Raw genomic sequence first — 13846 nt, forward strand, 5'->3', positions numbered from 1 at the left:
ATTGCAAATGCCCAGGAACAGCACAGTGTAATTTCTAACATTTGCCTCATTGGGGTCTGTGAAGACTAGAGCTCTAATATCATGATCTTATCTAAAGTGATGAAGAATTCACTAGGACAGGAATCTTTTCTTGCTCCTACAAGGATGGTCTGAGCCAGCAGGTATAGACACATTATGGAGAAATTGTTAAAAGTATGATGATAGGAAAACAGTTCTCAAGTTTGCTAGAAAACACAGGCATGACATTTTATATGTTCACTAATATCATTATGCGTATCTCCATGTGCTTTAAAAACTTGTCAATTTTTACCTCTAGTAGAGAGGCAAATAACTCCATTTCACTGATGAGTAAGGTCAAAACCCAATCTGAGTAGAGACTGCTGGCAGCAGAATCAGTGCAGTTCTGGTGCAGAAAGGGGGTTTGCATGTGGAGATTTGTGCATGCACACACATGGAATTTCGTTATGGAAAAGGACCCTATTTTGCATGAGATGGGGTTCAGGTCCAGATCAAACAATTATGTGCACAGATAGTCTTGTCTTATTCCTCTCCCTGTTTGTGGGTAGTGGGAAGGGTCTACAGTTGTTAGCCTGGTGTAGGCTGTGAAAAACAGTTTTGAAGCTACTCCATGGCTCAGAAGAGCTTCCTTCCCTCAGCTCCTGCTTAGTTAGTCTGGCTAGGAGCTGGAATTTAGCTGAAGTGAGTTGTTCAAGGTGTCATAAAAGGGCTGTGGTGGAGCTAAGACTAGAATCAAGGGCTGGGATTTTCAGAAGTTTCCAAGTGATTTATGAGCACAAGTCTTATTGACTTTCAGTGGGGCTTGTGCTCCTGGTAGTGGCACTGCCCCCAAAGAATTTATTCTAGAAATATTTCCTGTGAACATATTGCACCCTTTGTTGTGCTCATAAACTATTCTATTGCTCTTTCAAGAACAGTGCAAGGGAACCTCCCCTCCTCATCTTCCTGACCCTTCCCCACACAGTCTGGGGGCACTAGCCCATATGTGCTGCCTCCCTTTCCCTGGCCATGCGCTCTGAGGGGAAAACTGCAGAGAGGAGACGGCCAGGTAGGAACAGAAACAACCAAAGAAGGGACCTTTGGACATTCAAAGAATTTTCTACAGTTTTGATGGGGCTTCCTCAGCCCTTTCCTGACTGGTTGGTTGCTCCAAATCCTCTCCCTCACACATCTATTTAGATTGTAAGCTCATTAGGGCAGGGGCCATTTACTCTGTGTCTGTACAGTGCCTAGCACAACGGGGCCCCATTCTTGGGCACCTCTGTAATAAACATGGCAGATGCTTTTGAAAATCTCAAAGCTGGTCTCTGCTAGTTATGTGTCTTAGCTACAACATCTTCCTTCTGCCACCAATATTTTTTTTGTATTTCCAGACCTCATCCCGGCCATCTGTATGAGGCACCAAGTTTTCCCAAATGTCTTGCTTGTCATAGAATCATAGAATATCAGGGTTGGAAGGGACCTCAGGAGGTCATCTCGTCCAACCCCCTGGTCAAAGTAGGACCCAATCCCCAATTTTTGCCCCAGATCCCTAAATGGCCCCCTCAAGGATTGAACTCACAACCTGGGTTTAGCAGGCTCAAACCACTGACCTACCTCCCCCTGTCCTTGGGAGTTTGTTAGTAATCATCAGTGAGCTGAAATTAATTCTTATACATGAGGAAGCCAATACTTACCTTCTGCAGATCCTTAAAATGCCACGAGGCACGTCAAGATTAACAGCCTCAGTTTTGCAGGAGAGTAACACCCTGGATATGAAACAAAACTCAACTAAATGATGAGCAGAAACCACAATAAGCATAGACATGGATAACTGTCATCTGTGCTGTTTATCCTTTCTTCTTCCTTCCTTTCTGACTTGCACTGTTGACTGGAGAAGGGAGACGCAGCTAGAGCCAGCGGCTGAACTGCCTTCCCTAAAATGCTGTACAGTTCTTTTCCTGTTTAGATAAGCATAAAGGAGAGTTCAATGGAAAAAAATACTTCTATGGTGTGCTACACCCATCTCCTAGATCAGAGGTTCTCAAACTGTGGTCTGCGGACCACCAGTGGTCCACGAGCTCCATTCAGGTGGTCCGCGGATAGTTCCCTCTACAGTGCATGCTTGGGCGGCCACCCACCTAATTACTGGAGCCGTGCAGGTGTTGCTCCACTAATTAGGTGCCTGGACCCTGGAGAAGATGCACATGTAAGGTGAGGTGGAGGCCTTGGGGAGAATAGGAGGTAGGTGGGAGGGGGCAATGGGGTGAGAAGAGGGGGTGGGGGGGGAATTTGGGACATCCAGAGCTGTGGCAGCCAAAGAAAGAGGCCACTTTTCCCAGCTCCAGGGCTGTGGCTGCTAGGGAGAGACGGCCCTCCTTCCCAGCCTCAGCTCAGGGACTGCTGCGGTGGGGGAGAGAGGGAGAGAACCCCAACCTTCCCAGGCCCAGCTCGGGGACTGCTGTGGCAGGGGAGAGAGGGAGAGACCCCCCTACTTCCCAGCCCCAGCCCAGGGGCTGCTGCAGAAGGGCAGAAAGGGCACATCCATCACATTAAAAAGGTAAGACTACTGATATTAAAATATGAGTGGTGTGCTTTTATTTGTAGAATTTTTATTATTAAGGTTAATATAGCACTTTTATCTGAAGTGCTTTACAATAGTTAGCTAATGGTACAAACAACATTCAGAAAGATCAATAAGTGGTCCACTGAGACCCTCAGCAATGTTCAAGTGGTCCATGAAGAAAAGTTTGAGAACCACTGTCCTAGATCTTAAGTAAACATCTGCGATGATGTCTCTGCCCATCTAATTATTAGTCACTTAAGATCTAGAAGGACTTGGGTCTGGCACAAAATAAAGATATTTTTTCCGTTAAAATCACCTGTCTGAGGTAACATAAGAATGGCCATACAGGGTCAGACCAATGGTCCATCTAGCTTAGTATCCTGTCTTCCAACAGCGGCCGATGCCAGAGGCTTCAGAAGGAATGAACAGAACAGGGCAATTATTCCAGCCTTTGGCAGTTAGAGGCTTAGAACACCCAGACCAGGGGGTTACATCCCTGACCATCCTGCACTCCATGAATTTATCTAATTATTTTTTGAACCCAGTTATAGTTTTAGCCTTCACAACATTCCTGGCAATGAGTTTCACAGGTTGACTGTCTGTTGTGTGAAATAGTCCTTCCTTTTGTTTGTTTTAAACCTGCTGCCTATTAATTTAATTGGGTGATCCCTGGTTCTTGTGTTATGGGAAGGAGTAAATCACACTTCCTTATTCACTTTCTCCACACCATTAATGGTTTTATAGACCTCTAATACATCTTTTCATAATCATCTCTTTTCCAAACTGAAAAGTTCCAGTCTTTTTAATCTCTCCTCATACGGAAGCTATTCCATACCCCTAATCATTTTTGTTGTCCTTCTCTGTACTTTTTCCAATTCTAATCTATCCTTTTTGAGATAGGGCAACCAAAACTGCAAGCGGTATTCAAGGTATGGCCATATCATGGATGTATATAGTGGCATATTTTTTTGTGTTATCTATCCCTTTCCTAATGGTTCCTAACAACGTTAGCTTTTTTGACTGCTGGTGCACATTGAGCAACTGTTTTCAGATAACTAACCACAATGACTCCAAGATTTCTTTTTTGAGTGGTAACAGCTAATTTAGACCCCACGGATTTGTGTGCATAGTTGGGATTATGTTTTCTCACCTTTACATCGGGGCAATGGATTCTTCCTAAAAGTGGGAGGCCCCCCAAGCCTCACCTCTTCCATGGTCCTGCCCCTCCTCTTCCCCCAAGCCCATTTTGTCACCCAGACTTGTGTGAACCCTTTGTAAACTCTTCACACTCTTATTTGTACTTAATTATCTTGAATAATTTTGTAGCTGTCTGCAAATTTTGCCACCTCATTATTTACCCTTTTCCCAGATCATTTATGAATATGTTGAACAGCAGAGTCCCGTACAGATACATGGGGGACACAGCTATTTAACTCAAGCCGTTGTGAAAACGATCCATTTATTCCTACTCTTTGCTTCCTGGATTTTAACTGATGCTCTTGGGTCACGATCCCCATTTCGAGAAACACTGGCCATCCCTTTGAAATCTGTATAGCCGCAGGGCAAAAGGACCATGCAATCTGTGACACCTCCATGACACGTTTTTTACAGCTGTGAATTGGGCAGGGCCCTAGCCATAGTTGTGCTTCATGGAGAGGGGCCGGTACACCAGCAAAACCCCTTGCTCGGACACCCAGACTGCTGTGTGCTGGGCCAGCCCAGCTCATCAGCATCATCACAGAGGCTCTTTCCCCGTGCTGCGCCCGATGCCGTTGCTTTGCCGTAGCAGCGCAGGGCTGCACGCACAAGCAGGAGCTGCTACTGGTGCGGCCAGCGCCAGGACCAGCGTTTCCCTTAACAGGGCAGCTCCACGCGCGTCGGGCTCTCCGCTGAGGCGGGTGGAGGCTGGCTCCGGCCGGCCTGCTACCGGCGAGAACGCCCGGCGCCCGGGCCATGGCCCGCCCGGGCAGCGAGTCTCACCTACTTACACACTGTGGGCCCGCATAGGCCGCTCACAATGCGTTACCCGGGCCGCGGGGCCAGCAACCCTCGCTGCGCGGGGCGGCCGGCCAGCAGCCCCGGAGCCCGCCAAGCAGGGCGGGCCAGTTGCCCCGGCCCGGAGCTCGCGGGTCTGGCTGCTCCAGGCCCCAACCCGGCGCGGCAGCCCAGCCCCGCGCAGCTGGGAACCCGGCAGACGCTAGGCACGCGGCCGGCCTTGAGCACACAGCGGAGCTGGGCCGCTGCGGGTTGAGAACAGCTGGCCCAGGCCCGCAACACCCGCTCCAGGCAGCCACTGTCCCGCTCCGCACGCCACCCCCTGCGAGCGAGCTGATTGGTCCGGGCTCTTCCTTCACGGCTGGGGGAGGAGCAGTGTGGTCGGCGTCAGCTGCTCGCCCGACGCGCCCACGCCGCCGTCCTCGCGCCCTGTTAGGAGACCACGGTCTCGTGAACCACACATGCGCATTTACTCTCTCATGTGATGAGCGCGCCGGGCGCCCTCCGCTCCGTCCCGCCTGACGTATTGGCGTCACTTCCGGCGTCCCCAAGAAAAAAAGTGACATTGCTCCTCCCCCTTTTTTCACCATGGCAACTGGTAGATCTGCCTCTTCCGACCCCAGGGAGCGTAGGAGCCGCCTGTTCCGGTGCTGGGCGGGGGAGTAACATGGTGAGTTGCCCCCGGTGAGGGGGAGCAGGAGCAGCAGCAGCGCGTTGCTGTGGCCCCCGAGCTGCCATTGCCCCGGGCCCGGGTCTCGTTGCCTGCGCGCTCGGGCGTCCGGCCGCGCGGGGCTGGCGCTCCCCAGGCTCCAGGCTCAAACCGCCTCGGCCTCACATGAGCTCCTGGCCGCGACCGCCGGCCCCGCCCCGGGGCGGCCTGGCCTGGCCTGGCCTGGGGGACGTGGCTTCTGGCGAGCGGCGCTGGGAGGCTGCTGTGGGCCGGGCCGCTGGAGCGTGCACGCTGAGAGCTGCCTACCCCGCTCCGCCGGCCCGCGAACCTCCGAGCCCCTCAGTGCCCGCCCCGCCGCCGGCAGCTGCGACACTGGTACCTGCTCTTGGCTGTGCCGCGGGGGCCGTGAAAAGGGCAGTTACCAGCTGTCCTGCTGCCGCCTGAGGGGGATCTGCGCTGCCTGGCACAGCTGTGGTGTAGGCACTTGTTACAGGCAGGGAAGGGGCGACACTGTTCACAGCCCCGAGCGGTGTAACTAAGTTGACCTAAGTTTTAGGTGAAGACCAGGCTTGTCTCACTGAATGAACCAGGAGCTCTGCATGTGAAGCTGGTGCTAAACATAAGCAGACTAAGCAGTTGCAAGGGACTCCCTATAATAAGGGATAATTATTGTTGTGCGTGGAGGGTCTCCCCCAAATATTCCTGCTTAGAACCTCCAATGGGCTAGCACTGGCACTGCCTGCATGCACTGGAAGCCATCAGTGGGTAGCCTGCTGCGGCAGGGCAAAGCCAGCCCTGGTGCATTACTGGAAGGGGGGGGTGGCAAAGAAAGGAGCATATGGAAGGAGTAGGAGGACTTGTGGCACCTTAGAGACTAACCAGTTTATTTGAGCATAAGCTTTCGTGAGCTACTTCATCCGATGAAGTGAGCTGTAGCTCACGAAAGCTTATGCTCAAATAAATTGGTTAGTCTCTAAGGTGCCACAAGTACTCCTTTTCTTTTTGCGAATACAGACTAACATGGCTGTTACTCTGAAACCTATGGAAGGAGTGTGGCTGGTGGGGAAGAGAGGCGGTGCAGGGGTGAGGCATGGTTGGAGGTGGAGACTGCCTAGGCCCCTGCTGTGGTCCAGTGTTAATGGTTTGTCAGGGACTTATAAATAATGCTGCGGGTTTGTCACGGATTGGCCACTGCATGTGTCCCGTGTCCTGTTCTTCTCCCCCTCCCCACCCCACCCCTGCAGCAGAGTTTGGGTATGGGAGGAGGTTGGGGCACATGATGGGGTGAGGTGGGCTCTGGATGGCACTTACTTGGGGGGCTCCCTGGAAGTTGTGACATCCCCCTCGCTCAGATGCTAGATGGAGGCATGGTCAGGCTGCTCTGCACGCTGCCTGTGCCTAGCAGCTGAGCAAGGGGGCTGTTGCTGCTTCTGGGATGCCCCCCAGGTAAGCGCTGCTCAGAGCCCTCCTCACCCTGTTGTCTGTCCCAACCCCCTCCAACATCCAGACTCTGCTGCTGCTGCTGGCGGGGAGGTGTGGAGCCAGCTAGGGAGCCTGCTGTCCCTGCCTGCTCCCATCAAGGGTCCCGGGTTGTGTGTCGTCCCCCCCCGCCCCCAGTTTTAGTCAGGGGTATATAGTAAAAGTCATGGACAGGTCATGGGCCGTGAATTTTTGTTTACTGCCTGTGACCTGTCTGTGACTTTTACTAAAAATACCTGTGACTAAAATGTAGTCTTGCTTGTAAGTAGGGCTGTTTATTCTGCAGCTGGATAACTTTCCACTGAATCTGTTTCTTGCCACAGTTACGTTTCACACTCCAAGCATTTATTAAGTACATAATGTCAAACATTAAAAAGTGTGTTGTTTAGATTCAACGTCGAGCACTCAAGAGTTAGGAAACACTATCACAGTTGCCTATACAGCCTGAATTCCACCCTCTTGTGTATCCCTGTCCTGCACTGAATGAGGCAGGAGTCCTATGGAAAAGAAAAATGTGACAGTTTTTAATTAAATGATCATAATGCATATAGATAAAGGAGGTAAATTAGGGTTGTATGGGTAATAGAGAATTTGGCATTGCCTAACTTTTCAGTGCTCGACTTTGAAATCTGAGTAGCATTGTTTTAATGTAGTTTTGTGTATGTGACTATAGGCTTTTTTTAAAGGAAGATGATGATAAATTCTCTAATGTACAGCTCTAACTCCCTCATCATGCATCATCAATTGGGCTTGAATCCTCAGCTTTCAGTGTTGAAGCACGGACTTCTGCCACTTGAGCTGCAGAACTAACTATGCCAGCTGATAGAAAAAGAAATCAGTTAAAACTGAGGGAGGATGGTTATCATCGTGTCCTGGATCTGGATGAGTAGTTGAGGGAAGCCCAGAATGGTGTGGATTTTTTTTTTTTTTTTGTAGAGGAGTTCCTCCCCATGTACCCATCTATTAGGGGGGCGAGCCCCTGGATCCATGTGCTATAGCGGGGGTTAGGGGGAGAAGGAGAGGGAACCTAGCTTGTCTTCTCCTTCTCCACTCCCCAATCTAGCTACTGTTCTAATAGCTCCCAGGCCTTCCTAGTGTATGGTGGTGATGCTGCTGCTGCTTCTTTGGCAGTGAGGTGGGCCAAAATCTTTAAAATGTTCAAGTTCAGATATTTTGGCAGCTTGCCAGAGTTTTTCTGATTGAAATCAGTGACAGAAGGGAAATAGTCCTTCAAGTAGGTGTCTGTATGTATCCTATTCTAGCTATATTTGTAAGTCACGGACGGAAGATGAGACTGTTTGAATCGTAGTGTCTGTTGGGCTATGTCTGCACCTTGCATGTCCCCTGCACGCAAGAGCATAAAGGGCAAAGTATCTTCAAATGACCCTCAGTACCCGCTTACTGCCAAGGGCAGGGAGACAAATCCAGCAGTGTCTGCCTGCTACTTAGAATCTGTACTAGAATCTGCTTCTCATAGTCAGTTAATTCCCATCTAATGCCCTCTCTTGTTTGTTTTATTGATGCAAAAATAAATAAATATAAGATTTTGCCTCAGCACTTTGTACCCTTTCCTTGATTTAAAATGGCTGATTGAAAGCCCTTGGGCTTCACCCATGCCAGTCCTATGACACTCATTCCATATATGCATGGCCATAGTTGTTGCCTTTTTTGTCTCTGTGAGAGCCATGTGCCAGGCTGTGCTCAGTATAACATTCCTTTATGATCAGGACAAGAAAATCAGGGGTATTTGCCTGAAATCGTTTGTACCAAAGGGGTATAAATCAACCTCAGTGTCTCTGCCAGATAATGCTGGTGACCAGCTACTGGCATCAGAACTAACAAAAGAAACATTAACAGTACCAGTTGATCTAATGTTAGAGGATGTAATGATGTCCCTGGCACCTCACTTTGAACTTATGACACTACATTTGGCACTGGTATGTACCTCTGTCCTCACAGTGCTGACGTGGCCTTAAAGATGTGTTGCATTTGGAGGAAGCCTAGTTGTCTTCTCCATCACTAGGACATGGCTTCTCTTCACGTTCCAGCAGAGAACTTTTTCCTCTTTGTTCACACACATCAGGAGAAGGCCTCTCTACAAACCAGGGTGCACTCACTTCAGAGCCCTGACTCTTCTGCCTCAGACATGGCAATAGCCAAGTCACCAGAACCAGCTTCATCCCTACAGTGCTCCATCTTGACCTTACTGGGCATACTCAGGACCTCCATTAAAAGGACCCAGGATTCTGTCTCCCTCTTACCAGTCAAGAAAATGCAGAAGTTCATGCTGTCCTACATCAATGTCCAAGCCTCTGTCTGGAGGCGGAAAGGAACAAGAACAGCTTGCAGAGGTGGAACAGGCAGGTCTTGAGCCTCCTGAACCGCACTCTTCATCTCCTGCCAGAAAACCTGTCATTATCTTCCATTGAGATAGTCTCTTTGGCTCCTATATCAGCTTCAGATGATTAGAAAGCCTTCCAGAGTTGTTCTCTCATATAGTTAATACCCTTGAGATAGAGACCTTAGTGATTGAAGAAAAAGCTCACAAGCTTTTTGATAGAGCACGTTGTTCTGTTCCTGCCAGAAATGAATTACCAAATGAGGACGTCTTAGAACCAGCCAAAACCCTATGGCATGCACCAGCAACATTGCCTCCAACTGCTAAAGGAACAGAAAAATACCAGGTACTTTAAAAGAGGTTTGAATTATAATGTACTCCACTGCCCCAACACTAAGTTTATTAATGATTTCGCAATCCAAGGTCATTCCTAAACACAAGGACCCAAAGAAATTAGATCTCTTTGGAAGAAAGGCTTACTTGTTGAAAAGCCATTATTGCTTAAATTTGCTAGTGGTGAAGCGATCTCTGTGAAGCCATGGATGCCTCAGACATGGAAGGTCGGTCGATGGCCATTGTGGTAATCATACACAGAACATTGTGGTTACAGGTCTCTGGCATTCCTAGGGAGATGAAGAATACAGTTGAGGACTTGCCCTTTGCAGGTACAGACTCATTCAGCACACAGTTCAGTGTGGTGTTCTACTCCCCAGAGGACTCCAGGGCCACAATTCACTCACTGGACATCTGCACCTTTGGATCAGATTGCAAGTCCTTTAGATACAAATGGCAAACTAAAGAGAAGGCATCCAGGTACGCTTAACAAGGGTCTTCTGAGTACTCACCTACCAAGAGTGACCTAGACAAATTGGAGGATTGGGCCAAAAGAAATCTCATGAGGTTCAACAAGGACAAGTGCAGAGTCCTGCACTTAGGAAGGAAGAATCTCATGCTCCACTACAGGCTGGGGACCGACTGGCTAAGCAGCAGTTCTGCAGAAAAGGACCTGGGGATTACAGTGGACAAGAAGATGGATAGGAGTCAACAGTGTGCCCTTGTTTCCAAGAAGGCCAGCGGCACATTGGGTTGTATTAGTAGGAGCATTGCCAGCAGATCAAGGGAAGTGATTATTCCATTCCCCTCTATTCGGCAGTGGTGAGGCCACACCTGAAGTATTGCATACAGTTTTGGTCCCCCCACTACAGAAGGGATGTGGACACATTGGAGAGAGACCAGCGGAGGGCAACAAAAATGATTAGGGGGCTGGGGCACATGACTTATGAGGAGAGGCTGAGGGAACTGGGGTTATTTAATCTGCAGAAGAGAAGAGTGAGGCGCGATTTGATAGCAGTCTTCAACTACCTGAAGGGGGGTTCCAAAGAGGATGGAGCTAGGTTGTTCTCAGTGGTGGCAGATGACAGAACAAGAAGTAATGGTCTCAAGTTGCAGTGGGGGGAGGTCTAGGTTGGATATTGGGAAACACTATTTCACTTGGAGGGTGGTGAAGCACTGGAATGCATTACCTAGGGAGGTGGTGGAATCTCCTGCCTTAGAGGTTTTTAAGGTCAGGCTTGGCAAAGCCCTGGCTGGGATGATTTAGTTGGGGATTGGTCCTGCTTTGAGCAGGGGGTTGGACTAGATGACCACCTGAGGTCCCTTCCAACCCTGATATTCTATGATTCTATAATTCTAAACCAAGATTATTTCAAAGGAAGCCATCATCCTTTGTTTCAGAGTAGCAGCCATGTTAGTCTGTATCCGCAAAAAGAAAAGGAGTACTTGTGGCACCTTAGAGACTAACCAATTTATTTGAGCATAAGCTTTCATGAGCTACAGCTCACTTCATCAGATGCATGCAGTGGAAAATACAGTGGGGAGATTTATATACACAGAGAACATGAAACAATGGATGTTACCATACCCACTGTAACGAGTGATCAGGTAAGGTGAGCTATTACCAGCAGGAGAGCGGGGGGAGGGGGGAACCTTTTGTAGTGATAATCAAGGTGGGCCATTTCCAGTAGTTGACAAGAAAGTGTGAGGAACAGTGTGGGGTGGGGAATAAACATGGGGAAATAGTTTTACTTTGTCTAATGACACATCCACTCCCAGTCTTTATTCAAGCATAAGTTAATTATATCCAGTTTGCAAATTAATTCGAATTCAGCAGTCTGTTTTTGAAGTTTTTTTGTTGAAGAATTGCCATTTTTAGGTCTGTAATCGAGTGACCAGAGAGATTGAAGTGTTTTCCGACTGGTTTTTGAATGTTATAATTCTTGACGTCTGATTTGTGTCCCTTTATTCTTTTACGTAGAGACTGTCCAGTTTGACCAATGTACATGGCAAAGGGGCATTACTGGCACATGATGGCATATATCACATTGGTAGATGTGCAGGTGAACGAGCCTCTGATAGTGTGGCTGATGTGATTAGGCCCTATGATGGTGTCCCCTGCATAGATATGTGGACAGAGTTGGCAACGGGCTTTGTTGCAAGGATAGGTTCCTGGGCTAGTGGTTTTGTTGTGTGGTTGCTGGTGAGTATTTGCTTCAGGTTGGGGGGCTGCCTGTAAGCAAGGACTGGCCTGTCTCCCAAGATCTGTGAGAGTGATGGGTCGTCCTTCAGGATAGGTTGTAGATCCTTGATGATGTGTTGGAGAGGTTTTAGTTGGGGGCTGAAGGTGATGGCTAGTGGCGTTCTGTTATTTTCTTTGTTGGGCCTGTCCTGTAGTAGGTGACTTCTGGGTACTCTTCTGGCTCTGTCAATCTGTTTCTTCACTTCCGCAGATGGGTATTGTAGTTGTAAGAATGCTTGATGGAGATCTTGTAGGTGTTTGTCTCTGTCTGAGGGGTTGGAGCAAATGCAATTGTATCATAGAGCTTGGCTGTAGACAATGGATCATGTGGTGTGGTCTGGGTGAAAGCTGGAGGCATGTAAGTAGGAATAACGGTCAGTAGGTTTCCGGTATAGGGTGGTGTTTATGTGACCATCGCTTATTAGCACTGTAGTGTCCAGGAAGTGGATCTCTTGTGTGGACTGGTCCAGGCTGAGGTTGATGGTAGGATGGAAATTGTTGAAATCATGGTGGAATTTCTCAAGGGCGGCTTTTCCATGAGTCCAGATGATGAGGATGTCATCAATGTAGCACAAGTAGAGTAGGGGCATTAGGGGAGGAGAGCTGAGGAAGCATTGTTCTAAGTCAGCCATAAAAGTGTTGGCATACTGTGGGGCCATGCCCTTTCTTGTTCATTCTGCATCTGCTTCCTGGCAGTTGGTTGACACAAGGATCAAGCCAACACACACATCAGACGAACTATCTCCAAACCTTGTCTTCAGATGCCAGTTTTCTTTCTTTCATCAGGTTTGGACTAGAGCAACAACTGACAGATGGGTGCTGGAAGTTGTCTCCCATGGATATCCCATCCAGTTTCAGTCCTTGCTTCTTACCCAGTCCCTTCCCAATCCATTTTTAGAGACCATTCTCATGAGAATTAGCTAAAAGTGGTTTCCCTGTTTCACCTCGAACAAGGGTTCTTAAACTGGGGGTCGTGACCCCACAGAGGTTCACAATGTGGTTACATGGGGGTCGTGAGCCGTCAGCTCTGTGGGGCTGACAGCCCTGAGCCCCCATTAAATTAAATTAAATTGCCCCTTCCCCATTTTTAATTTATAAGGGGCAGGACTCACACTCAGGGGCTTGTTGTTTGTTCAATACAAAAAGTTTGAAAACCAATGACCTAGAAGCTAGAGGAGTTATATCTGAAGTACAAAGAAAGAGGCTTCTACTCCTGATATTTCTTTATTCTGAAGATGAATGGGTTTTTTTGTCCTGTTCTAGACCTGACAAAACTGTACACATTTATACATTGTCTCAGATTCAGGATAGTAACATTAGCCTCCATCCTTCCTTTTCATATTGCTCAAGACATGCATTTGCATATTCCCATCCTTCTGGCCCACAGAAAATGTCTGTGGTGCAAAGTAGGACCCAATCATTACTAGTACACGGTGTTACCGTTTGGTCTCTCCATAGCACCGAGAGTTTTCACTGTGGTGGCAGCTCACTTGAGACAAGGCATTTGTGTCTACCTATATCTAGATGATGGGCTGATCAAAGGTAGATTTCATCAGGAAGTTGCTACAGCATTGAAATGACCTTCATCTGTTCAAGCAACTGGGTCTCATAATTGTTCATAATTCACCACACCTCATACAAGACTTAGTAGGAACCTTAACTGAATGCAAATTGGAGAACACACATCATCCTGAGGAGAGATTTTTGCTCTCCAGATAACCCTCACCAATATGAAAATGAATCCATCAACTACAGTAAGAACTTGCTTCAGATGTCTAGGTCACAAATCAGCTTGCCCATAGCCAGACTTCACCTACGTCCATTACAAAGTTGACTAAGATCAGTGTATCGCCCCCAAGAGGCATCAAATGAAGGTATCAGAGTAGCAGCCATGTTAGTCTGTATTCGCAAAAAGAAAAGGAATACTAGTGGCACCTTAGAGACTAACCAGTTTATTTGAGCATAAGCTTTCGTGAGCTACAGCTCACTTCATCGGATGCATTCAGCGGAAAATACAGTGAGGAGATTTATATACACACAGAACATGAAAAAGTGGGTGTTCTCATACACACTGTAATCAAGGTGGGCCATTTGCAGCAGTTAACAGGAACGTCCGAGGAGCGGTGGAGGGGGGCGGGGGGAAATAAACATGGGGAAATAGTTTTACTTTGTGTAATGACACATAGACTCCCAGTCTCTATTCATAAACCAGTCGGAGAACACTTC

General features: G+C 48.2%; 1 protein-coding gene across 2 annotated transcripts in view; it reads left to right on the forward strand.

Annotated features, from left to right (window-relative positions):
• Positions 1-5123: 5123 nt before the first annotated feature.
• Positions 5124-13846, forward strand: part of SLC30A6 (solute carrier family 30 member 6) — a 36715-nt gene continuing 27992 nt past the window's right edge. Inside the window, exon 1 of one of the 2 annotated variants that reach the window (XM_075126984.1) lies at positions 5124-5228. In XM_075126984.1, the coding sequence (XP_074983085.1) occupies positions 5226-5228 (3 nt within the window). In that variant the 5' untranslated portion in view covers positions 5124-5225. The remainder of the gene's footprint in view (positions 5229-13846) is intronic. The other variant, XM_048843640.1, reaches the window with a different exon arrangement.

Source organism: Caretta caretta, chromosome 3 (assembly GCF_965140235.1).
Source record: "Caretta caretta isolate rCarCar2 chromosome 3, rCarCar1.hap1, whole genome shotgun sequence".
NCBI lineage: Eukaryota > Metazoa > Chordata > Testudines > Cheloniidae > Caretta > Caretta caretta.